This window comes from Hyalella azteca, unplaced genomic scaffold (genome assembly GCF_000764305.2).
Source record: "Hyalella azteca isolate HAZT.00-mixed unplaced genomic scaffold, Hazt_2.0.2 contig12903, whole genome shotgun sequence".
NCBI classification, from domain to species: domain Eukaryota; kingdom Metazoa; phylum Arthropoda; class Malacostraca; order Amphipoda; family Hyalellidae; genus Hyalella; species Hyalella azteca.
In genome coordinates, this window is record NW_025942845.1 from 20,087 (window position 1) to 47,472 (window position 27,386).

A 27,386-nucleotide genomic window follows, 5' to 3' on the forward strand; every position below is an offset into this window, starting at 1 on the left:
TGATTATCACGAACAGCGATTTTTAGGTCGGTATAATTTTTTAGATTTTGCCATCGTTGGATCGATTTTACAATTTTGTGCTCGCATTTAATGCCGTGATAGAACAATTAATACATCACACAGGTCATAATATAGTGGTTTCAGAGCTTATTAGGCTGCAGCCCCGGTGGCAATTCTTAACATTGCAAAACATTTACAGCTTGTTGCGGTCACATATACATAACATAACATAGTGATGTCGGCGCTAAAGAGGGGCCTGATGTGGCCTGTCGCCGATTCTTGAACTTTTCGTGACTTGTTCTGTTGTTCACAAAAGTTATAAAATCGTGTCATTTGGCAGAAATCTTTCCAAGACTGACGACAGTTTGAAATAGCTACTAGACTTCCATCGGGTTCGATATGGTGCTAGGCATTTCAAGATTGAACATGTATTTTCAAATAGCTTTATCTAGTCTGTTCTTGAATGCGTTCATACTCGCAACGAATCAACATACACGAAAAAACATACACGCAACTCACTGCTCCGATTTTACTTTATGTTTGGATAGGAGTTAAACTTTCATTTCCAATGAACACAATTGCTCATTGCTGACAGTTAATTGCACAGAATCCGGAGAAATGTCGGTAATACCTGAGGGGCAGAGTAGATAGATGACAATTGACAGAGAAATAACTCATCGACTTACCGCAGTAGCAATAATTTGTCTAAAAAATTTCATTAGGAAGCTCTGAAGTTTGAATAGATTACTTTTTATATTTATTTAGATAATATTATCCTCCAACTAATATTGAGATGTGTTTCATAGCGATTCGACATGCATTCATAGTGGACTTCCCTTCATTTGGAAACTTGGCCGGAGCCCTCGGTACTTGTTGTTCTACCGTCAAAAACTACCCGAATTTCAGAAGGGTTCACGTTTTAGCAAACGATGATGGCAACAAAAATTTCGGGTTCATCTGCCCTGAGAACTGTTGCTGTGAGTATTTACTATTGTATATTTTTGTTCTGAAATATTTATCGCCGTTTAAATTTTTACTTACTAACAACTGAAAGACTTTGCCACTGCCAGAAGCAGTAGCACCATATAGGCTAGCTCTCACTCTCAGCCGTTTATTATTAATATTGTCAGAATTAAACTTTTTGCAGCTTTTATTTTGAGAAAATATATTTTTGTTAGCCTATGAAAAATTTACCTCCCTACTCAGTCCCTAGTGAATCATGATATTCTTGAAAATTAATTAGATGTGGAGTACCGTACTATAGTATAATAGATGTCTATGGACTTGGACACAACACATACCTAACCTACAAAGCTACAATCGTACACTGATACAGGACATTCAGTATGATTACCTACAGGGTGCGCCACAGAAACTTACTTATTTGAAAGGTCAATAAAAACAAAAGTACTTCAGTTATCGTTTTAAAATTTTTTTTATTCGAGAAAACAGTATCCCAAATTTTTTTTCATAGCTACAGTTTTGAAAATTAAATCTCATAAATGACGGCCTCCATTGCGCATAAACTAATGAAGTCGTTTTTTTATACCTAATGGTTTCCACTCCATGCAGCATATCAATCGGTATTTTGGCAATGACGTCGCGAATGTTGTTCCTGAGGTGTGCTATGGTCCGTGGTCGATCGACATAAACCAGAAATTTCAAATATCCCCATAAAAAGAAATCGCATGGAGTCAAAAGTGCAACTTTTATGTAAGTAAAATTTTCCAATATGGCAAATATTTTTTCTGCTACTGACCTTAGCAGAGGTACTTTTCCAAAATCTCACTTTTTGCACTTTTTTTCAGGGATTTTTTAAAGGTAATAAATGTATGATTTCTCAACTTGCTGTATGCTGCGTAGATAGTAAAAACGTTGAACTTTACGCCACTATATTTAATTTTGCAATATTTTATTTAGTTTAGCTGCTACAACATTTCTACAAAATGTCGGAGGACTGTCCCTTATTACCCTGCCCGTCTCTTTTTACCCCGTTTGACGGTATACTGTCAAGAGAAAAAAATATAACTTGGTACTCACTGCAGTGAGGATGGACAGGGTAAATCGGGACTGTCGTCCCACATTTAGTAGAAATGTTGAAGCAGCAAAACTAATAAAAATATTGCAAAACTAAAAATTGTGGTGTAAAGTTCAACATTTTTACTATCTTTGTAGCATAAAGCAAATTAAGAAATCATACATTTACTACCTTTGAAAATATCCCTGAAAAAAAGTGTGAAAAGTGAGACTTTGGAAAATTACCTCTGCTAAGGGCTGTAGCAAAAAATATTTGCTGTATTAAAAAATTTTCTGTGCATATAAGTTGCACACAGATGTTGGCTTGACAATATGATTGATGGAATTTGTTTATCTCATTCCACAAATAAATAACAGCCATTTCTGCAAGACAGGTTAATAAGGGACACCCCTAAAAATGCATTTATAGTAGAACCTTGGTTATCAAAGGCTCCAGTTAATGAAAAAATGAATTGACAAAAATTTTTGATTACATTTATCTCACTTGGTGAAAAAAAATTCACTTCACAAAAAATTAATGCATCATCAGTCATCACAAAATTCTGCAAAGAATGTTATGCCCTACCAAGGGATCTAAGAGAGGGGAAGTTCACCCTGAAGACCTTCAAGAGACAACTGGACATGTTCCTGGGCACAATCCCAGATTGACCACCCCTGCAACGCTACCAGCGGCGAGAAGCAAGCAACAGCATCAGGCATCAGGTGGCCCAAATGAGGGCGGATGAATGACAATCAGAGGCGGCGACCCATCGTGGCCTGGGACTGCTATGTCCTAAACAAATACTAAGGAACTAAGGTCATAGAAAGAATTGTGCACTGGGCAACATAGAATGAAAAGCAACTAACCTAAACTATAATTTATTTCTCCAAAAAATATGATAGTTGTAACCAAAATATTTATTTCTGTTTCAGGTATGTGTTTTTATAATCTGTTTTTGTTATACCTAGTGAATTCACTTGACCCAATTAAAATGGTGAAAAATTACAAGCCCTCCAGTAAGCCTAGTTACAGAATAAATGCTACATGGCTACTGAAATGAAGCATGCAGCACTTGGACAAGGTTGTTGTCAATGCTCAATAGCATGTCCATGGATACAGTAATATCAGGTCAATAAAGGAAAACAAGTAAAATCACAAAGTATTATTTATTTTACATCTACATCATTTACAAAGAAAGAGTTGGATTTTGGAGTACTGCTAGTAATGGATGAGTACACTCTTCATGCTTCAAATGTTTTAAAATTAATTTTTTTCAAGTGTCTTTAATAAATGTTCCCAAGGGTAATTAGGGACGTTTTTATTTTGCATCAGACACCTTACAAATAGCATATGGAATTCTTTGAAGATGCCATACAATACTCTTTGCAAAGGCCTTTAAAATGAGCCAAAACTTGTTCATGAAATGTTTCATGGTAAGAAGTTGTTAACAAAAAAAAATGCTCAAAACTATCTTATTACCTTGGTTGATGGTATGTGTGTATTTGGACAATATGGCTTTTTCATTTGTGTGAGTGCAGAGGTCAATATTGACCACATTTGCCTACTACATTTTGAAACAAAAATGCAAAAATTCTACTTCTCAGATTTTGTAATCTCTAGACAAGGTTTAGCAATGTGCTATTTTTCAGTAATATCAGTTCTAAGTTTTGCTGTGCATTTTCAGAGGAGCTACAGTGCCCAAGCGGCTCCAAAAGCTGTTCCTGCAAGCTCAGGGGCTGCCCTGCAGGTGTCAACCTTGCGGTCAGGTGCCGTCGTTGCCTCACTTGAGAACAACTCTCCTGTTGCTAGAGTAGCCGTCTTCCTCAGGTTTGTTTAGTCTATTACATGCTGGATTCAGACTCTTCTTAGCAATATTTTCCAAATAAAGTTTACTGTATTATATCAGTAATTACCTATTTAAAGATCATGTTCATTGAAGTCGAGACTAATTTAGCAAATAAATATTGACTGTTTAGCAGAAAATCTACATGGCTTTTAAAGTTTGAAAGCCATTGGTAAAACTGCTTGCTGTAAATAGAATTATTTATAATTTTCATGTTCTTTGTTATGCATCAAGGTTCTTGCTGCTCTGAAACATTCCATTAGAGGCCAAATTTACACTCTTGGTATTTTAAGATTACTTATTTTAATTTTGCTTGGTATACTGTTACAGACCTTGATTTTCAACTCACAAATTTGAATGACCTTTTTATATTGAATCCTCTAGTCCCAATGATTCCCATAAAGTAAATTACAATACGTCTATTGAGAGACCTCACTATAATAACATAATTAACAGCCTCATTCTTCATGTTCAGAATATATTGATACTCTAAATTGCTTTCTTGTCTCAGAAGCAGCTGATGTAAAGGTACGAGATATTTAGTCCAAATGGTTTTGTTCTAAAATTATTGTCTGACAATATCTGCTTCAGGGGAGGTTCCCGCTATGACACGGTGCCCGGCATAAGCCACATGCTGCGGCTGTGTGCCACGGGAGGGCTCAGCTCAGAGCAGCGCACAGGCTTCAACATGAAGCGCGTACAGCAGCAGATTGGGGCGCACTTGAATGTCCTCACCGATCGCGAGGTGGCCGTCTACAGCATTGCTAGCAACAGGGATGCCGTGTGAGTGATAATAGACACTTGGAGTAATGCTCACCTAAGTAAGGTTAGCTACCTAGCACCAATCGTATAACTCAGATCCCCGAAGTTTCAAATACTTGTTGAGGTTTAGTTTTGATTAGATAATACATGGTGTGGATTGCTATAGATTTCATTGTTCTATTCTTAAGTTCATTATTATTATTACTATTACAGTAGTTTTATGTATAACTTTAGTAGATGTATAACTTTATCTTGACATTATTGTTCAGTATTATTATAGTACAGGTAGTATAATGTATAACTTTATATTGTTATTATTTTAAAATATGATCATAAGTAAAGTTATTTATGCGCATGTACATTATTCCCATAATACCTAAATGGCTCCATAAATTCAAATTTTTTAAGGAAACTTATAACAACTGTGCCATATAGGATGGGGAACTGCCAGAAGGTTATTGTAATCCGATTACTAAAAGTTTAATTCTCATAAGCCTCCAACAACCTGCTGTCCTCATTCTATTGTTCTGAAAATTGTAATTTTCATATTTTGAAATAGAGCATATATATGTAATACTTAAATTGAAATATGAACACAGAGGTGAGACGTTGAGTCTGCTGGCGTCACTCACCAGCAACAACAGCTACCGCTACTACGAGGTCCCTAACAAGTACTTGACGGCGAGGCTGAAGGCCACCCTCGAACTCACCCCTCAACAACGCCTTGAGGACCTGCTTGGCAAGGCTGCCTTCAGGGCGCAGCCTCTAGGCAACTCCATCTATGTGCCCTCCTACAACGTGGGCAAGCTCACTGCTGAGCAGGTAAAGCTGGGGCTTGAGAGGTTCTGGAGGTATCTTGCGTAATCAATTATCGAGAATGAGAATTAATTAAAATGTTTCTATTTTATTCATCCCAGTTTTGTTTTGTGATGAACAAAAAGCTGTTCATATCATCGTCCATTATTATTAGTCTATAATCATAGTGTTCTTCAGCCATTTTTGACGTTGCAAAATGTTTTAAAGAATAAACCAGAAGTTTTGGCGCGGGTAGTGGAAGTAACTTTTAAGACTAAGTGTAGGCATTCATAAAAAATTTGTATTTTATAAATCAATTAATTGGTCACTTTGACACTGATATTTCCAGAATTGTGTAGCGTTGATATTCAATGGAAGAATTTTCATTCATCTCTGTGATTTTGGTGAATTAATGAAAACTGTTCATTAATAGATGACTGGTATAATAGAGAGAGACATCTTTATAATTGCTTGTATAAATTAAAGGAATATAAGCAAAAATGAATTTGATAACTTGAGCCCGAGTGCTCCTAACCCCCCAATGGTTCATGACAAAGGCGTATTTTATGGCAGTTGAACGCATTCGTGTCGGCCACCCACGGTGCTGGGGGGCTGGTGGTGGTGGGGACTGGAGTGGACCATGAGGTGCTGGTAGCTGGGGCTGAGGCCCTGGGGGTTGCAGGAGGCGCTGTCCCCTCAAGCGCCCCCACCAAATATTTCGGTGGCGACTTGAGAGAGGAGACTGGCGGCAAGATGGCTTACGTTTCTGTTGCCGGGGAAGGAGCCAAGTTAGTTCTTTCTTTGGCATGGATCATGTATAATGTTTTGCAACTGTAATCTGTAGTAAATTGCGATATTTTCGTAATAATTAGTTATGAGTTTAGAATTGATAACCTGGGTTTCCAGCAAGCTCTGTATGTCTAATGCAAATACAGTTACTATACTATTTGCTAGCAGGTTGGTCAGGTCTTGCCCAGGATCAATGTTCTCTGCAATTTAGAATCCCACTCTCCCAAAACCTGTTGAGAACTGTAAATCAATGTATGCTGCATAGAGAAAGACCCATTAAAACTCGCAAAACTCGTTATTTGTATCTTAATTAGATTTAAATTGAATACCAGCTAGACCTTTCAAAATGAAGTTTCCATTTTTGATGCACTCTTCTCATTCCTTCCCTCCAATCCCTCCTCATTCTCCCACTCTGAACAAAATTTCTGGTTAAAGTTAATAGAATAACCTGACACGATAAGTATCATTGATATGCGCCCCAATAGCCCCTGCATATTTGTGGTGCCTGGCTTTAAGAACACATACAAACAAACTTTTACACTATTTTTAACATTAAAGAATTCATTAAGATTTAATGGTTTAGTAGACTGGGTTGAGTAGGTATATGCTGAAGCTTCCTAGGAAATTTGTGAACAAGCTTCGGCCTACAAAATTTTCCTGTCAGCCATTGGTCTCGCTTGCACTTTGACACTTCTTCTCCTTAAACACATTTTCACTTCTTCTCCTTAAATTTTCACTAATTATTGCCTTGTTTAAAACTTTTTGTTGATTGCTGTTGAATTGAAATTGCTGCAATTCGAGCGGCTAAAAAATTATTATTGTCCAAGTATATCCTGATCTATAGTGGGATAAATATTTTCTTTATTCTTATTAAATCAGAAACGCGTTATCAATAAAAGCATTAACCCATACACTATCTTAACCATTTTAGCTGTAATCAAAATTGTGAAATCCTGTAGCTAATTGCAAATAATTCATAAAAATGATAGTAATCAATATCAATTCCTGTAAATCATTTAAAAATACCAAGCCTAGCACCAGATCCTGGGGTGATATATTCTTGGTGATGTTTAAGAAGAGTTGATTCCTAACATATCGACAACAACTGATAGAATTTTTTGGAATAATGATGGAGCTGGTCTCCCAAACGTTTTATAATCGCCTTTTATTTATTTAAATATTTGGGTAGCAAGTGGATGATATAGTAGCAAACTAATCAACAGAAATAGGCTTGACTTAGATTGACGAAATAATGAGTTTACAAGTTAAAAGAATAAATGTCTTGCAGACTGGGCTCGTCAGACAGCTTAGCGACGGCAGTTGCGGCGGAGGTGTTGGGCGGTGCCAAGGCCGTCAAATATGGCGGCAACGCCACCTCCGCTCTCCTGAGGGCCATCAAGTCTGAAGCTCATGTCCAACTTCAGGGCCAGAGCCTCAACTTCTCTGATGCCGGACTTCTTGGCTTCAGCATTGTTGCTTCAGCTGCTGATGCTCCCAAGGTGGCATGCTTATTTTAGCAAGTAATTTGTTGTGATGGACTGCGTGGAATGCGAGTAGACGTTAATACCCACGGCTTACGGTAAAGTACTTGGCTCGTTTATATAATATATAAACGTTAATATACATGTTGTTGCTTGGAATCTTTCACTGTAAATTGAAAATAGGTTGAAGGCAAGTAAATTAGTTGCGTTCCGGGTTAGATATGTGTTCATATGTTTGATGAAGTTGGCTGGGTCTGTGGGTGGGGGTAAAGCTGTCTCTTATACACATCTAGATGTGTATAAGAGACAGCAGCAGCAGATTGGGGCGCACTTGAATGTCCTCACCGATCGCGAGGTGGCCGTCTACAGCATTGCTAGCAACAGGGATGCCGTGTGAGTGATAATAGACACTTGGAGTAATGCTCACCTAAGTAAGGTTAGCTACCTAGCACCAATCGTATAACCCAGATCCCCGNCAAGAACGCCATTCTCAATGCCAGTGAGTGACAGCACAAAACTTGATACAATATTGTATACCTACCACTAGTCTACCATTAACATCGTCTCATGTTAATTGATCTGTAAGTGTCATTTAATTTACAAGACTCATTCTGTGTGCCTTGCGAGCCTCTGAAGATGGCCAGCAATTGTTGGCATATTTTTTGCATGCCGTTTGTCGGTCCAAATCGTCGCTATTTTATATATCACATGAGCTTATTATTTGGAACTTTTATTCAATTGTTCATAATTATCACCAGTACATTATTTATAGGTATATAACGTCACAGATCATGCATACGGGGTTATTCTAAATGATGGACCCAATTTATCAAATTCGTATTTATTCACATATAAATTCAAAATAAATAATTCATACCTCCACGGAAAGAGAAAGATTCAAAGTTTTTTTCTTTGCATATTTATAAATATTGAACATGTCCCTCTTGTGCTGCACGGCAAACATCTCAACGGTAGCCAAACTCGTCCCACATGAGAAAGCATATCTTACTGTTACTAAGTGCACCGTAGCAGTGATACGGTTCTTCAGATCAACCAGAGTTGCTGGTAGAGGCGGGACGTGAACAGAGATCTGACAAGGATGTGGCGGGTGCCAAGGCGAGGGTCAAGAACGCCATTCTCAATGCCAGTGAGTGAGAGCACAAAACTTGATACAATATTGTATAATTACCACTAGCCTGCCATTAACATCGTCTCGTGTTAATTGATCTATAGCTGTAAGTGTCATTTATTTTACAAGACTGATTCAGTGTGCCTTGCGATCCTCTGAAGATGGCCCGCATTGGTAAGTATATTTTTGGCATGCGTTTTGCCGGTTCAAATCGTTGCTATTTTATATTTATCACATGAACTTATTTTAAGGAACTTTTATGCAATTGTTCATAATTATCACCAGTTCATTTTTTTAGGTATATAACGTCACAGCTCATGCATACGGGATTCTTCTAAATCAGTGGTTCCCAAAGTGGGCGATATCGCCCCCCTGGGGGCGGTGGAAAGATCTGTAGGGGCCTCTGGAAAGATCTGTGTTTAACCTTTCTTTCAAAATTGCAGCATACTAAATATCAAGAAAGAGGCATTTGTTTTTATATGTGTCTCAGCAGGGGGGTGCTAGAGATTCACTGGGGAGCCAAGGGGGGCGCCAGCCTGAAAAAGTTTGGGAACCACTGTTCTAAATGATGGACCCAATTTATCAAATTCGTTTTTATTCACGTATAAATTCAAAAATGAATAATTCATACCTCCACGGAAAGAGAATGATTCAGAGTTTTTTTTTAATATATATAAATATTGAATATGTCCCCTTTGTTCTGAACGGCAAATATATAAACGGTAGCCAAACTCGTCCCACACGAGAAAGCATATCTTCTGTTACTGAGTGCACCGTAGCAGTGATACGGTTCTTCAGATCAACCTGAGTTGCTGGGGAGGCGGGACGTAAACAGAGTTGCTGGTAGAGGCGGGACGTAAACAGAGTTGCTGGTAGAGGCGGGACGTAAACAGTGTAGAGCCTGATCTTCATTTCCTATGCGTCCTACCCAACGCTCAGGAAGTACTGATTCAAAAAGTTTCGGACATCAAGATTCCCAATTCAAGTTGAATAAATATTTTAATCCTTCTCTTTCCATTGGTGTATAAAGTATTCATTTCGAAATTTTAATCAAACAAGTAAAACTTCATTAAATTGTTCCCATAATTTATAATAACTATATTTTATCCAAGGTTTACATGCTATTTATCATAGTATTTTCAATGCTATCATTATCCCGTACTCACATCGATTTATTCGTTCATATTTTTGCACATCTTTTCCTCGCATTTATTTGTTGTTCAAGTTTTTTACTAATTAAGTTCTAAAAAATATAATGTTACGCAAAAATGAAATTTTCCAAACCTAATTCCTAGTTTTGAACCGAAAAAGCAATAACGCGCCTCAAATTGCTCGCCATTTGACAGAGTGGCTAGTTATCCGAAATTAAGTAATTCATTCGCTTTTGTTTTGCTTATCATTATATTTACGTTTACTATGAATGAGTAATAATTTTGACGCTAATACGGTGCGTTTGAAGTTCATGTCTTGTACATGCTAATCAATAATAATAACTAAACAGGGAGTGTAATACGTGATGTGTTGCAGTTAGTGTATAATACATGACGTTTTGCAGGCTCGGGGTGTGGGGAGGTGCAGGGGTTGGGGCGTCAGCTTCTCCTCACCGGCGCCAGCGTCAGCGCTGCTGACACCACCAGGGCTGTCGATGCCGTCAGCAACGCTGCTGTCGCTAAGGTAAGCCCTCCATCACCACCTCACCCCTCCCATACTTTGACTTCATCATCTACATGTCTCCTGATCCATCACTCATCCACACACCTCTTATCCCTCACCACCCACATCCTTGAATCCCTTCTCATAGCTCACAATTCTCCTCCCTCTTCCACCCCTTCATATTCTCACGTTTTTCTCCCTAGGCGTAATTCTGGTCTCCCTCTAATGGAATACCCTCCTACCCTTGTTCCATTCTGATGCAAGGGTAGGTGCGATGTACATCTATCGACGTGTCACAGCGATGAGTTTATGCTTTCTCATAATCGCTTATCCAGCATAAATCTTGAAAATATAGCAATTTTTTTATATAATCTCTGCTGATTTGCCGGCATTAAATTTATCTTGAATTGTGCAGGCGATCGCAAAGGCGTTCAGTGGGAAGCTGACCGTGGCAGCGTTGGGTAATGTCAACGCTGTGCCCTACAGCGATTCCTTCTAAATACTTGCTACTAAAATTTCGATGTAGTATTCATTACAGTCACGTGTCATCACAACATTCTTTGCAAAGTTACACATTAGTGCAATTTGCGCTTGAGGGGCCGTCAATAAAATTTTACAATCTAAACGGAACAGCCACAACCTGAACACGCGCTGCTGGTAAAAAATAACTCGTGTGAACGTTTCCTTGCTCAAGCGAGGCTCAGATGACGAAGCCACTCCTGCAGCATCGCTGCTCTGTAAATAGACAAGATCGACTCGTGTGGATGTGCGAGTTGCATATGTTATCCTACTATATACAGTAATTTATTATTGAGCCGTATTTCATTCAACCTAAATCATCCGGTATATTACTGGTACATATGAATCCCCGAGGGGATATGAGGGGAGCTTGCAGAAACGGATGCACTTTCACAGTTGAGTACTTTCATGCCTGGTCTTTTTCTATTAAAGTCCTGCAAGATAATAAGTATTCTTTTGTCATGGTTACAGCGAGCCTGTGATATTCCTTATTTCGCGGGTGTGAATATAACGGGACTTAACGCTGCGTTGCTGATGCAGAGCGAAGCTTGCGTCGCGCCTCAGCCACGTGGGGCGATATCTTTTTCAGGATCGACCTATTCTCAGGATGAGACACGCAAAGCCGATATTATTTTTATTGAACAGTTAATTATCCAACGCAACTCAATTCAAAGAAAACGATCCACTTGCGACGTTGATGAAGGCTTCATTTAACGAGACTAAGTTTTAGCAGACAAACAAAGGAAGACAAGGAAAAATGTTCTGTAGAACACCAAGAAAAACAAGCAAACTGACATTGTTATCATAGGAAAATGTACGCCTACAAGTTGAGCAGTAGGTTCAGTTAATGAGCTGCACCGGTACAAAACGTGTCAGCATCGCGTTCTCTAAGCTCATACCCATGGCGTGTCTGTGTCATGCTTCACCTTAGTTTTTAACAATGCGGTCGAACGCAGAATGATGAAACACGATAAATGAAATTGAAGTGCAATAATTAACGTGTACGAAGAAATTTAAAACAATTGCGCAGGTTGATAGAAAATGCCCGTTGTGTGTCTACTATTTGTAGGATAACAACTAGCTATGAAAAATGAAATTACTAAGAATTCTGCGATTGAAAAATGTCATGGTGGCGAAAAGAAGCGGCAGAGCGCCAAAAATTAAGGAAATCCACTCCATGTCGAAAATTATTTGAAACATGGGGAGGAAGGAAGGTGAAAACCTCGAACACTCTAGCTCGAGCGACAAATGAATTCCATCCAGATAGAAAAAATAAAATGCGAAGAATGCCTTTGAACACATAAAGATATAAACGGAAAAGACAATAGCGGCAAGCTAGGCAACTTGTGTCACATTATGGCGAATTTTACAGTTTCTCATCACGTACCTTCTTGCTTCATTCATCATATCAACAAACGTGATCACCTGCACCTTAATTCCTCAGACGCCAGCCTATGGGACGTGGCGTGAAAGCATTCCTCTCCGACCTGCACAAGCTATAAGTTGGCAGGAGCTAAGCAATAACTAATAATACATTATGAATTAACTATGTACACATCACAAGACTTGAAGTTGTTCTCGTTGTTGGCACGTTCTCAGCAGTTCCTTCAAAGCGGTGAGGTCCTGGTCACCGTTTCAAACTCCAGTCGCAACATTCGATTCCGTTGAAGCCTGATCCAGTTTTGCTGATGCAACAACCGGTTCCGTCCCAGCAGCATCCGGTTCTGCTGAAGCAGATTCCGCTGAATCGACTTCTGGCCGGTCCAAAATGGCTGGCCGACCGATAACTCTTGCGAAGTCATCAATAGCTGAGGAATTTTCATGAACAAATTCAACAACAGGATCATTATCGACCTGTCTCCCTTCAACTCTGCTCATATCATAAACAGATCTTCTTCGCTCGGTTATGCAAGGTCCGTCAACAAGCGAGTGTTCTTCAACAATTTCATTACTTAAAACGGGTCCACCAGATCCGCCGTCAACTTCACCAAGATCTTCTCTCGTCCAGACTCCATTGCCAGCGTGGCGTAGCATATCCTCGTTCCTTCCATCTAAGATTTTTTTACCGTCACTTCTTTCATTCAGGGGCTCCTCATTCCCTTCACCTAAGAGTAATTCACCGTCACTCCTTTCTTCCAAGGGCTCCATATTCCTTACATCTAGGAGTTCCTCACCATCACTCCTCTCATCCAGAGGCGCCTCATTCCTTCCATCTAGGAATTCCTCATCTCTTTCATCATTGAGTTCCAACCCATCACTCCTGTCACCCAAAAGTTCCTCCTCTTCATTCCTTTCATTTAGAGGTTCTTTATTTCTCTCAGCAGGGAGTTCCTCCCCATAACTCCTATCTAGGAGTTCTTCCCCATCGTTTCCTTCCTTAAGAGGTTCCTCCTCGTCCTTTTTTTCCACCACGAGTTCCTGGTCTTCATTTATTTCCTCTATGAATTCCGCTCCGCCATTAATATCGTCAGCAAGATCTTCATCATCATTCCCAGCTTCAATCTCTGCAGCCTCAATCAATCCCTCTTCCAAATTGCCTTCTTCAGTGCCTGCCTTAGGACTCTCCTCACCCCCAGCACAAGCGGTCCTGAAGAATGGTGACTCAGAGGCATGTAAGCTCATGGGGGAGCCAGCAATAGGGAGAGCAGAAGTTTCCAAGGCACTGGAATATAAATGTGGGACCTCAATACTGGGCGGAGTCAAGGCGGAAAGATTGTGACTTCCCCCAGGGGACAAATTTGCACATGGAGAGGATGATGGAAGGGGAGAGTAAGATGATGGGTGTAGTAGATTGGATGAAGGGTGTGGGGAATTGGATGATGGGTGAGGAGAATTAGATGCCGGGTGCGGGGAATTAGATGACGGGTGTGGAGAATTGGATGATGGATGGGGGGAAAGGGATGATGGGTGAGGGGAATTGGATGCCGGGTGCGGGGAAATGGATGACGGGTGTGGGGAATTGGATGATGGGTGAGGGGAAAGGGATGATGGGTGTGGGGAATTGGATGATGGGTGCGGGGAATTGGATGATGGGTGCGGGGAAATGGATGATGGGTGAGGAGAAGCAGAGAAAGGCGCCAAGCAATAGAGGTTAGACTGATGGGGGGAAGTGGACGTGGAAGGATAAGGGGAGGCGGCAGGACGAGGGGATGCCGACGACTGAGGGGAAGCAGAAGGCTTGGCGTTCTGAGCCCCAGAACGCGAGGAAGCGTGAGGCCGCGGCGAGGCGGATGGATGGGGAGAGGCGAAGCAATGGTGGTAAGACGAGACATTGGGGGAGACAGACGGATGAGGGGAGAGGTTTGGGGAGTAGGAAGGGTTAGGGGAGACGAAAGGTTGCTGAGAGGAAGGGTTCGGAGAAGCAGACGCTGGGGAAGAGCCTGAAGGGGAGGCGGCGGGGCATGGAGAAGCCACTGGGTTCGGAGAAGCAAATGTGTTTGGGGAGGAGGAGGGATAGGGGGAAGATGCGGGATTGGGAGACGCGCCTTGGTTGGGTGACAGTGCAGGATTGGGGGAATAAGAAGGGGACGCAGAGGCAGGATAAGGGGATGCGTTAGGGGACGCAGCAGCGTTGGGGCTGTCCATGGGGTTGTGAGATGCTGAGGGAAGGGTTGCAGGGAAGGAATAAAGGTGTGGGGAGGCGTGAGGGAAGACGGAGAGTTGAGACGCAGAGGGAACGGGCGAGGGGAATGAATGAGGGGACGCAGTGGGCCGTGGCGAGGCTGACGGATGAGGGGAAGCATAAGGGTAAGGGGAGGCAAATGTATTGGGGGAGTCATTCTGGGGGGACGCAGAAGAAGGGGACAGACCTGAGGGTCTGGGAGAGGGGTTAGAGGCCTGTCCAGGAGATAGCACCCATGAGGGTTGGTAGGTGGTCGTGAACCGCGGGGTTACTGAGGAAGATCCTCCAGCTTCTTCCCCGACGGTCTTCTTGTAGAACTTGGACCAGGAGGACCCATCCGCCGAGCTCGAGCCCTGTGCCCCTCCATCCATGTTCGAGCCCCTGAGGTCGTACTCGGAGGACGGGGAGGCATATGGATAGTGTGGCCAAGTCGGGGAATTCTGAGGGGAACCATGATATGACTTGGGTGACTGGTGGTCTGATGGGGTTTTGTATGAAGGGGACGGCGGTGCGTGAGATGGGGAAGAAGGGGCGTATGGTGAAGAAGTTGGGTAGTACACCGGGGATAGGGCTGCTGGGGATGCAGGGGAATAAGAGGGTGGCGTGGGCTGGTAAGTGGGGGAGACGGGGCAATACCTGGGAGGCGAAGGGGCATATGAGGGCGAGATGTACGAGGGAGAAGTAGGGGCGAGTCTCGGGGAGCTTGTAGCGTGGGGGTAAATAGGGGACCTAGGGGAATATTCTGGGGAAACCTGCTCACTGCCACTAACGAAGTTATTAGGAGATGGTCCAGGATGAGGAGATGGGAAGGGGGATGGGTAAGGCGACGTAAACTGGAAACGTTCACGGAATCCCAGGCAGCGAGTGGGGTAGTTCCGTTGCTGCGGGTAGTGCACTTCCCTCGCTCCCTCAGTGCCATCATGACTGCAATCGCGAGCGGTCGTGTTGCTCTGCGGCACTCGCAAAGCACTGACATACTCAGGGTCCGCCAGCTCGGTACTTGGGCCGCCGTCTTTTGTGTATACCTGTATAGGCCTCTGAAAGCCTTTGGAAGAATGAGTGGGGATGGCTAGAGTATGGCAATCCGAGAATCCAACGACTCGCACCAAGTATTCTTCGAACATGTCCGGCATGAGCTTAATGTTCTTGTAGTTCTCAAATATCTGTGGGGTGAGCTTCTTTCTTTTGGCATAGGACGCCCAGGGTTGTGGCTCGAGTACCAGACGCCCCCCTGGTCGAAGGTTGAGGTAGGCTCTCCTGAAGAAGCGTTTGAGGCCTTCATCCCCCCAGTTGAGATGCACCCACTTGCTCACCGACAGACAGAGGATCACGTCGAACTGAGGACGCACCATCTCTAGCAGCTCCTCAGTCTCTGGCACGTAGTTAGCCTGCCCAAGTAAAATTAATAACATGCATGGTTTCAAAATTATTCAATAATTAAATATAAAGCTAAGTATATCTATACAAGTCGATGCTAAGTTATGTTCATTAGTTGCCAGAACAAAATAACACACTGCAGTACGTCAATAATAGCGAAGACCTTTTCCGTTCACCTGATCAAGATTTAATTCGATTGCTGCAGACTGAAACACATTGAGAAGCAAACATCTGATGAGATCAATCATTTCTAGGGCTATAAATTTTTGCTCACCATATAAGTGCCTAGGTATTAAATATTTACCAAAGCCATATATAGATTACAGCATCAACTATTGTTGAGTGAAATGACCCACCTTACGGAAAGTAACATTGTGGGGGAAGAGCCTCTTCCTTTTACGCAGCCGCTGCTGGAATTCCTCCCTCTCCTCAGGTCCCATTTTGTTGGCAGTTTCCTGCTGCTCGAGCTCTTCCTGGCACGGCAAGCCCCCATAAACCCTCTCAAAGCCCTTGGGGAAACCTTGAAGTCCTTTGCCCTTCGTCAGGTAATGGCGGACGTTCTTGTTGGCGATGTTGATGAGTTTCTTGTCTATGTCGATGCCGGTAACAAAGCGCGGATTGAAATCTCGAGCCACCGTGAGTGTTACGTGGCCGATGTTGCAGCCGACATCCAAGACGTCACGACCGTCAAACCAACGTGGATTCAGAAAGGCCAGTCTAGGGTCAGTGTTGTGCTGAGGGTTGCGGTAACCATAATATTGATGGTAATTGCCGTATTGGAAGGTCTTCTTGCAGCCCATGTTATTCTTGTTTTCTACATCAGCTGGCAGTAAGCTTAGTTTCTCTTGCTCTTTTGATTTTGTATCATGCTGCGTGTTTTTGTTCGCATTGGTGCGAGAAGAATGGCCCTTGTTGTCCTCTTCTTTGTTGCAGCTGCTGTTGGTCTCTGGAGTGTCAAATGAAACCTTGAGGAGGCTGGCCTTGTTGCCCAATACAGGACTGAAGACCTTGAGGCCCGATGGTCCAGGTGTAGAAGCATCCCAGCTCAGTCGTTTTATTTTACTTGACGAGGGCCCCGACCCTGGGCCCAGAGATAAGGGACTCCGTACTGGGGTGCTGGGGCTGCAGAGCTTGTTAGGGGAAACTGAGGCTGCACTCGAAATTTTCAAGGAGCTGGGAGGCACTGGTGTAGATCTGGAAATAAGAGGTTGGACAGGTACACATGTACATTGTGGACTTATAACAAAAATATTTAAATCATGACGCTTACTCTCATTCACGGAGCAAATAAATCAGAAATTTTGGTCTGGTTAGGATTCAAGTCACAGTGTGAAAAATTGCTGACCTCATCACCATGTGAACAGTTTCTAAAAACTTTGAAAACATTAGTGCAAGCTGTATTTAAAGAGCAAGCTGTCGCTATATTAGTGAAAGATTGCTGTGCTGAGTTTGAATAATCCTATTTCACCTCACAAGTTTCATAGCCAGCTTGCTTCACTAATAGAATGCTAAACAATAATGCCTATGAGATACATACTTGCTCGAACTTCTATTGAAGACTATGTGTAATAGTTATAGTATACATTGCACTTCTCCCAAGTCTTGTCCACCACAGGAATGTATATATTATAACAACTTTGAGAAGGCAAGCATGCCTTAAGGTGTTACTTGCCGGGGAAGTTTTATCTAAAAGTATTGGTAGCAAATACCTTCCCTTTTAATTTTACCGGCTTAGAGCTTATACAAGAGGAAAGTATTACCTAAACAGTATCTTCTCGTCTGCAGCAGTCTGTGCGTCGTTAGACGCCTATAAGTGAAGTCTGTGCTTGGAGGAAGAAAATGAATCGTGATAACTATTGTGAGTTTGAGGAGGCTTTTGGTGAAACAGTTATTGAAATTGTTGCAAATTGAGCCGAGATTGAAAATGTTGTCAATAAACAGAAAGTGCGACATAAACTGTGGGTGAGAGATTGGGCAGGATGGAGAGAGAACTTGAGGCATCAACGACTTCACTTCATGAACTCACAGTGCAGCACATATGACCAAAAATAGGCGGTTTCAGACCAGCAAGCGACATTTTCCACGGCACAGCTCAAACCTTTTCAACTACAAGTACCCATTCTTGCTACTTTCCACTGAAGACAAAATTAGCCCAATATTTGAAAAGGGAAGTATTTGCAGCTAATACTATTTTCTAAAACTTTCTCCGTGTACAAGTAACTTCAATAACATGTCATCCGAACAGTTAGGCTCAGCAAACGGGCATATCAGTGCTACGTGCAAAAAGTGTCACAATTTGAACAGTGTGATCGGTAATTTTTTTTTCAAGTATGGTGCTTGCAGCCCCCTACTCGGCCAGACCTGACAAGCCCCAATGACACGTCGGAGTCCTCCGTGATGGACTCCTCAAGTTGCGAGTCGCGCTCCACCACTACGAGCTTCGAGGGCGACCTGTCCAGCTCGCTGTCGTCGTCCACCAGGTCGTCCTCAGGGGCGCTGCTCTCCTGCAGGCCGGCCATCTCCAGCGCCGAAGTGCTAATGCTCTTCATGATCCTTGGGCCGCTCCCGGCGTAGATCCCGCCGTTGGACTTGCATGCCACGGGCCTCACACCAAACACAACCTGCAAGATAACACGTCACTAATGGAGCTGCAGTGATGAGAGATTCTGTCTCTTGCACCCAGTAACTTGTGGATTTGAGTTATACGCTTGATAACTTCTTTTGGGGAGCTCAGCTCATGGCGCCAACTCAGCCATTCATCCAATTCTGGTTGATAAATGAGTACCTAGCTCATCAAGGGGGTGTTGTAATGCAAAAATGGTTACTATGGGTCAGCAAGACAATGATGATCGTGGAACTACCTGCGGCCTTATTGCTCAGAAAAACTGACTGATCACCTCCTTCCATAGTCGCCACAAACATGAAGAGCAATCGAAACATCATTATTTCATGGTACGTAGTTTCACGCGATACCGAGTAACTACATGTCACCCATACATGGTAGTTACATGTGAATAATACATGGTAACTACATGTTAATAATACATGATTAAGGCTGACATATGGTTAAGATTTACATATGGTCAATGCAGACGTATGGGCAAGGCTGATGTATGGTCAATGCTGACAAAGACAAGGCTGTCATAAGGAGAGGCTATAATTAACCACATCAATTGATTACCTTGGCATTTGGGTTGTCCACTGACGAAGGCCTATCTGTCACGTGGCATAACTGTGCGGTGGCCATCGGCCCATCATGGTTGTTGTCCTCAGAGTGATGGATGACAGAGCCATCTGCTGAGGATGATAGGTGGTTGTTGTTGTCCACTTCTGACAGCAGGAAGCTGGCGAGGTCCAAGTCAGGGCCCTTAATGTGGCTGCCGCCAGGTTCTGAGAACCTCCTTCTGCGGCGCTGTCAACAAAACACAGAGCCAAAATTAATTAATAAGAGTCTATGGCGCCTGGCTAGCATGAAAAAATTTCACCGAAACAGCCATACTCCTGGCTGTGGACTGGAGGTGTAACACACACACTGAGGTGTTAGCACCATTTTCTTAAGCAGGCTAATGTGCTATTGTAAGGAAAATGATTTTGATTCAAAGAACAAAATGAAATTTCGCCACTAACCTTCAGTTTGCTCTTGCGCCTGCGACGGACACTCTGGTCGGTGCCAGGCTGGGTAGCACGTTTGGAGGGAGGGACATAGTTGATTGCAGGAGGATGTGAGGGTTCCTCAGAGTCAGAGGGCGCATCAAAGTTTAGGTTGAGGGGATCATTGATATTAAGAGGGATCACAACTGGCACAGCAACTCCTCTGTGCTGGTCATTGCGCCTGAAATGAAATCAAGTAGCAATGATGGATTATTAATACAATCTTGGCAATACTTTCATCACAACAAAATAAAATTATATCAAAATTTGCACATAACAATATTTTTAACTAAAATTATGAATAAACTAGTATGTACATTGACAGTTACCTAAAAATAACATCCAAAAAAGGGGAAAGAGAATCAACTCATTTACAATATTATTCATCTCAAATAACTGCTTGAAGGGCATTTTCAGCACCCCAGTGCTTCAATCTATCAATACTTTCATCAGCAATGAAGTGCACCTTATGTTCTTTACTTTTACGAGGTTCCATTCTCATCACAAACCATTTCATAGGTTAGAACCAGAACTGAAGTTCAAATCTCATATCAAAGCTGAGTAACCATCAACGATATCTTGTATTATTAATTTATAGATTATTCATGCTTTTTTACAGAAATTGCCTCCAATTATTGTCTTTACAAGCAACTTTTGCCATCAAAAGATAAACTGACTTGGGTGAAAGAGCTCCCAGGTTGAGGGGGTCATTGATGTTGCCCCCCATCAGGAACTTGGAGGTGGAGATGTTGTGGTGGGTGCGCCGGCGCTTGGAACGAGAGCCCCCAGTGTTGGGGTCACCTCCCCAGCTGCATGAGTGGGATCTTTTCCGACGACCTCCACCCCCACCAGGAGCACCACCTCCACAGCCGCCATTAGAACTTACCTGGCGGCTCATGTGAGGTCGTCTGGAAATTGAAGAGAAAAATTCTGTGATTGAAAGCAAGATACAGGGTCCTTCAAAAAAAAAGTATCTGATTTCAATAGGCTTTTGCAAAACTCATACGACACATACAGAACAATTAATTTTATTTGTGAATAGCTTATTTGATGACATTTTATATCACTTAGTACACTTTACTTGGTTATGAAAATTATGTTTGATAAATGATGTCCCCCATTGTTAAGACATTCACGAAGTCTTTCCCTGAAGTTGCCCATAGCTCTTCGTGTAACTTCCCTTGGAATGGCTGCCACTTCCTGCCTAATGGCATGTTTTAGTTCTTGCAGATTTCTGGGACGATATTTGTACACTTCAGCCTTTAGGTAGCCCCACAGAAAGAAATCGCAAGGTGATAAGTCGGGTGACCGTGGGGGCTAGGGAATGTCTCCTCTTAAAAGACACAAGACGTCCAGAAAACAACTCTCTTAACATTTCCATGGACCGGCGAGCAGTGCGAGTCTTTCTGTGGGGCTACCTAAAGGCTGAAGTGTACAAATATCGTCCCAGAAATCTGCAAGAACTAAAACATGCCATTAGGCAGGAAGTGGCAGCCATTCCAAGGGAAGTTACACGAAGAGCTATGGGCAACTTCAGGGAAAGACTTCGTGAATGTCTTAACAATGGGGGACATCATTTATCAAACATAATTTTCAAAACCAAGTAAAGTGTACTAAGTGATATAAAATGGCATCAAATAAGCTATTCACAAATAAAATTAATTGTTCTGTATGTGTTGTATGAGTTTTGCAAAAGCCTATTGAAATCAGATACTTTTTTATGAAGGACCCTTTATTTGTCTCGTACTTTGAACCTAAAAATATGATTTTTGAAATGCACTTTATACATAATCATGCAGAAATTTAAAGCTAAGAGCATAAGAGCCTGAGAGAAAGCAAGAGAAGAAAGAGCATGTTAATAGTTGCTAATACACTTAGTGCATCATAATTAATGCTATTTGTATTTTGTACTAAACTGGTTATAGTGAAGAGCTGACTATTGGGATTATTGACAGAGCAATTATCAGAAATCATATTGTTTAAATTAAGTATTTCTCTACGGCTATATGGAAGAAGGGTGAACTTCCCAAAAGTATGAAGCCTAGTATGCTGTCAAAGCCTTGTATGCTGTCAATGCCTAGTAAGCTGCAAGCTGACATACCATGGTAGTCTTAAGAGGCCCCATCTCTTCAATTGGTTATTTCATACAAGGGTGACTTTATTTTTCATGCAATTTTGCATACACAGGAAGTAAAATTTACATTTCTTGAATTTAGTTATTTAACATGGCACATATCTGTAACAGTAACCAACACTTGGATTAAACTTAGTAAATTTGTGATAAGTCTAAAAATCAGGAAATTCAATTCCAAAGAAATTGTGGCTGTTCACATCAACTGCGAGCAGTGGTAACTGACTGACCTGCTGCTGAAGTTGTTGGGTCGAGAGGACATCCGACCCTCAACAAAGTGAACATGCCTTGCTGCATCAGCTGATGTGTGGGACTGGGGATGGGGTGGCAGCTGCAGTGACTCAGAAGAGCAAGATAAAGGGACTTGCTGCACCTCTGATGACATCCTGAAATCAATGAAAGATTTAAGCATAAATAAATAGGTTGGAATGAATACTTTTGATAAAAACAGATAATATCTGTTACGGTATATTTAAAAATGGTTAAAATGGACATAAAATGGAAGAAGTATTGTCTCATTTGTCTATATACTAATTTTAAGCAAGCAAAATAAAATATACTATGCATCAGTATTTTCTGGAACATGACTACCTTAAGGTGCTTATACATGGGGCTATTAGTTGCATATATTGGTTGTGTATCAGTTTTTCAGGTTGCGAGCCTATACACAAGTATAGTGTTTTCGGTACACTGCGCCCGCGTCAGTGCAACATTGGGAGTTATCGAGAAAGGGTGTGCATGGTAGAGTCATGCGAGAGCAAGACAGCAGTGCACGCTACAGTGGGCGAGAGAGAGAGAGCATGACGCAGCTGTGCTTGTTATGATGGCTGGACGGCTACTGAGCGCAATAGACTGCTTCAAAACAACTTGAGGTGCTCTGCCTGCAATGAACCAGCTAGTTGCCTCTGAACACGTCAAACATCACAAATTTTAGTAGCCACGTCTAGTAGACGCAACCAATATACGCAACTAATAGCCCCGTGCATAAGCACCTTTATTGTACAAACATATATATACCTTCCTTCAAGATTACCGAAGAATTGAGCAAGCTTCATGATACCTATGACAACAGTGTGAAACTCCAGAAAAAACGAACAAGAAGATTGTTAATAAAAAGCATGCTCTGGTCTTCAATCAAACTTACATATATATACATATATGAAAGTTTCTTTCTCAAAATTTTTTCATTTGAATTTGAAAAATTTAAAATAAGATTGATAGGTATCTTATTACAATCTACTCTTTAATTCATTGAATGCATACAAAATTGCTATACAAATTAATTTCAAGTACTAACGTGAGTAACTTGAAACGTCAATGCTTCCAAGTTCCAGCACCAGAGTAGGTACCTAACATTGTTATTCAATCTAAAATTATTTTAAATAAATTCCAGTTATTCAACAAAATTAAACAAAAATTACGTATTAAATACCATAAAACAATAATTTGTACACATGACTGTCAATTTTTGAGGTATTCCTTTAGATTAAGTGCATCCAAAAAAAATGGTGTTTTTTTTAATTATATGTTTTTTGGGGTGTAGCTAGATTAAGAATCTGAAATCTGTTTTTGGCGGTTGGCATCAGAAATTTTTAATGGAACCTGTTCCTAACTGGACCTAACCTGCAAGGTTTTCATTGATCGACTAGGTTTTTTCTATGTTTGGAGTCCGTCCAGGTCCGGCGGCCAGAAAAACCTAGCCAATCAACGAAAACCTAGAAAGGTCAACTGACTGAAGTGGGAGCAACTGAGGTGAACAATTCTTGTTCAGTAATCGTATGGAACATGTACAATGCAGTGTAGGACTATAAAACAGAAATTTACTTTAGATTAAGTGTACTCAAAAAAGGGTGTTTTTTAATCATATTTTTTGGGGTGTAGATTAAGAATCTGAAATCTGTTTTTGGCGGTTGGTATCAGAAATATTTAATGGAACCTGTTTGGCTGTTCCTAACTGGACCTAACCTGCGAGGTTTTCGTTGTTTGGCTAGTTTTTTCCGGCCGCCGGACGGACTCCAAACATAGAAAAAACCTAGCCGATCAACGAAAACCTTGCAGGTTAGGTCCAGTTAGGAACAGGTTTCATTAAAAATTTCCGATGCCTACCGCCCAAAAACGGATTTCAGATTCTTAATCTACACCCCAAAAAACATATAATTAAAAAAACCACCCTTTTTTTGAATGCACTTAATCTAAAGTAGGTATAGGTAATACCTACACTAATACCTGTTAAGGTGGCAACACAAGTTGCAAATAGGCTTTAATGTGTTAAATACCAAAAAACAATAATTTGTACGCATGACTCATCATCTTATGTGTCAAGATGACTGTCAATTTTTGATAAGCATTTTCAACAAGATTTTTTAGAAAAACAAGTGGGGAAAGGATAGTGAAGTGAACAAGCAACTAATATCAAGAGACTGGCAGGCTATGCTGAGAGTGCCACCAGTCCACCACAGTCCACATTCATTCAAAACCTGTCAGTCATTTTAACTGTATTATTAAATATTAATCTAATCATGATCTAATAGGGCTAGCTAGGCTATTCACTAACTTGCAATCTAAAATCACAAAATAACTTTCCTCTTAACTTAAGTCCTAGAGAATTTTTCATCAATTTCATGTCATAAAGGTTTAATGGAAACAGGTTTGGCAGAAGAATGATAGGTATTTCAAGAGAAAATTTTTAACAAAAAACTTTGGCAAATATTAGGTAGGCTAACTGATTTAGCCTAAATTGAACAGAAAAATATTTAGGCCCCTTATACAAAGTCTCATAGACAAATTAGGACAAATTACAACAGATAAGCCGACCAGGCAGCAAAACGTATTATTTTTCAATTTTTCATGAACGTACCCAACGACCTCTCACCCTCACCCCTGTCCTCTGTGTAACGTATGTCAAATGAAACGTTTGCATGCTAAAAAAATAGAAATACCTACAAATTCTTGCCAATATTATTTCCTTACTATAAAGCAAATAATTAATCCTTATAATTAATTGGAGTATTTTATATCAGAGAGTGCATTTCTAGATATAAATGCCCCAATGCTACATATGAGCAAACATAGAATTGAACAAAAGGCGTAATTTCAAGTTTCCCGGTTAAGACAGGAAAATCCTTCTAAGTCGACGCATGCGCAGTTGCCTAAAAACCGACTAAACGTGATCTCAGTACGTAACTGCGCAATCACATGAACTAATTGGTGATTCGAAAATGCCAAACTTACATCATTACTTGTTCAGGATATATATTCAGGAAGTCTTCATACTTCTGATAACCTCACTAGCACTTCGCTAACTAAAATAACTAGGATCATATACTGTAACGTTAGATGAATAAGACACATCTACACAACTGTACCAAAGGCCAGAGCCCAATTGCGTCTCGCACTGAAAAACGGAAAAACGGACAGTTTGTTCCTAATGTTTGTGACAAGTTTTCAGTATATGAATAATTACTTGAAATGACTGGAGTCAATAGTTAATTTATAATTTCATGGTCAATAGATATTTAAAGGTAAAACAAACAATATAGATTCGATAAACAAGGCACTTAGTGACATGTCAGCAATAAAATGCTTAGCCTGACAAGCAGTATTGCAATACAGCTCATTCACGGTTAGCTCTTCTAAATTCAAACATCTCATCTAAATACGTGATTTAACAACAATAAAGAACAAATATATATGCTATATCTTCGTTGAAACAGTTTTAAATGCCAGTTCCATCATCAATCCAAAAATTAGAGAGTACGAGTATTATCAGCAAGGAAAATCAAGTTACACTGATAAGAACAAACCTGAATAATAAAAATAGGCCAAAAGAACTTGAATACGTAAAAGTTCGCAACTTTAAGAAGATAGGAATTGTATTCCATATAAGGTTAAGTCTTCGTTTGAAAACACGCCGTGAAACAAATAATGGGTGGCCCAGTGGTTACAGTTCACAGGATTGGTGCAGAGAGGGGCGGGTCCGATTTTACCTTTGTGCGACAGTTTTTGGTCAGAATTACGAGGAGGCCCGGCGATTAAGCACAGCAAAAATGGAGCACAGGAGCAGCGAGTGGCGAGTTCGAGAATCTGAAATCCGAACCATTAGAGGTGGAATAAAATATCAAATTTCTCCTGTGCTTACACGCCGCACTTTTTTAGCGTGTGATGGTGTACAAAAGAGTGAGACGGATTTGAGAGTGGTAGATTCAAACGATAACTCCTGCTGTGATTCACGATACCCCGGCTGTAAAAATTACGCAGCGTCATTCCGATGTATGCCGAGGCGCATCACGCGCAACTATGTTCATAAACCAAGAACGACCGCATCTTGGCATGAACAACATCCTTGTATACCTGAATAAATAATCAATCATGAAATTACTGTCGAATACAGCACAGGTACAAGTTAAGGAGTTGAAATGACGTCGCGTAGCTCCTACATAGGAGCTACTGAACACTGCAGCAGGAGCTATCACTCTAATCCGTCTCAGTCAGCTTAGCGCAATCAAGCTGAAAGTGCGACGTAATTGTGTTGGAGAAAGATGGCAACATACTCGTTCCTCCTCTGGTGGCTCGGATACTGGAATTTCCATGCATAAATCTTGTCTTAACAGGTTCTACCCACTGGATAATAGATTCTATTCGGTAGTCTGTTTTATCTTACTTAGGTCTTGTTGCAATCCACGCAATTTGATTTTCTCTGCTGGTTGCACGTATATTCTCTAATTTCAGATCTGATGATGGAGCTTGCCTCCGCAAGGTTTTCAGTTATTATACGATCAATTTACTTGGCGCTTTCGTTGTTTTAAAATTCTTGTTGAACTTGCGATATAAGCACACAAATGATTCGAGTACTCATCTATATAAATTATAATGCAATGGAAATTTATACAAGGAGTACAAATTTCCTCTAGCAATACAAGACATGGATAAGGAACATTCATAAAAAATTACCATTGCAAATAAAACTCTCGTAATAACCACCCCTGTGGTGCTTCATGATCCCACTAATGTGTCTCGCGTGAGCTACGACGAGGTAACGGTGAGCTACGACGAAGGCGCGTAGTTTCTTGAAATGCATTTTCGTAATAAGAACGGCGAATTCTTGTCTAATTCTGCTATATCCCGTTGACTTATTTATCCTCTATAGTATCATTTAAGTCGACGGTAATTATGATGTAATTTCCCTTGCATTCTTTTAACTATATAAACTTTCCAGTTGATGACAAATTTGCATGCCATCGTCTACTGACGTGTGAGTAAAATAACCTTATAAGTGCCACTTCATAATCGCTGTAAAATTCTTCAACGCAACACTTCATTCAAATTTACGCGTTCAACGGCTTTCAAATAAATGGATCACAAAATGGTAAATGAACTACATAGGAACATTTTCGTTTTATTATGACGAAGAAACTTGACTATATACATAACTCGTTTCTTAACATCAGTGCTAAGATAGCCCTAGCCATAACCGTACAATGTAAATATTATTTCTTGCGAGATAAATCCCTGGACCGTCAGGTAAAGGCTAAATATTCACATGTACAGGACATAAGAGGTGATAAAACGTTCCTCCTACCTGCCTGCCCTTTGTTATGAAGTAAAGATTATGCTACGA

At 41.0% G+C, this 27,386-nt stretch overlaps 2 protein-coding genes across 2 annotated transcripts; one reads left to right on the top strand and one right to left on the bottom strand.

Moving 5' to 3' along the window:
• The first annotated feature begins 842 nt into the window (after positions 1-842).
• On the top strand, positions 843-11,283 carry LOC108671615 (cytochrome b-c1 complex subunit 2, mitochondrial). The gene is made up of 10 exons (XM_047883453.1): positions 843-977; positions 3,702-3,844; positions 4,452-4,643; positions 5,222-5,444; positions 5,991-6,205; positions 7,495-7,708; positions 8,156-8,186; positions 8,745-8,834; positions 10,372-10,490; positions 10,885-11,283. Exons 1-10 carry the CDS (start codon positions 930-932, stop codon positions 10,966-10,968), a joined length of 1,359 nt encoding a protein of 452 aa, XP_047739409.1. The 5' UTR covers positions 843-929; the 3' UTR covers positions 10,969-11,283.
• A 326-nt stretch (positions 11,284-11,609) lies between these two features.
• LOC108671617 lies at positions 11,610-25,138 on the bottom strand. Its single transcript, XM_018159184.2, has 8 exons — positions 25,001-25,138; positions 22,000-22,155; positions 20,316-20,546; positions 19,615-19,819; positions 19,169-19,399; positions 18,349-18,608; positions 16,344-17,181; positions 11,610-15,998 (listed from the first exon to the last, which is right to left on the bottom strand). Exons 1-8 carry the CDS (start codon positions 25,003-25,005, stop codon positions 12,624-12,626), a joined length of 5,301 nt encoding a protein of 1,766 aa, XP_018014673.1. The 5' UTR covers positions 25,006-25,138; the 3' UTR covers positions 11,610-12,623.
• Positions 25,139-27,386: the final 2,248 nt, after the last annotated feature.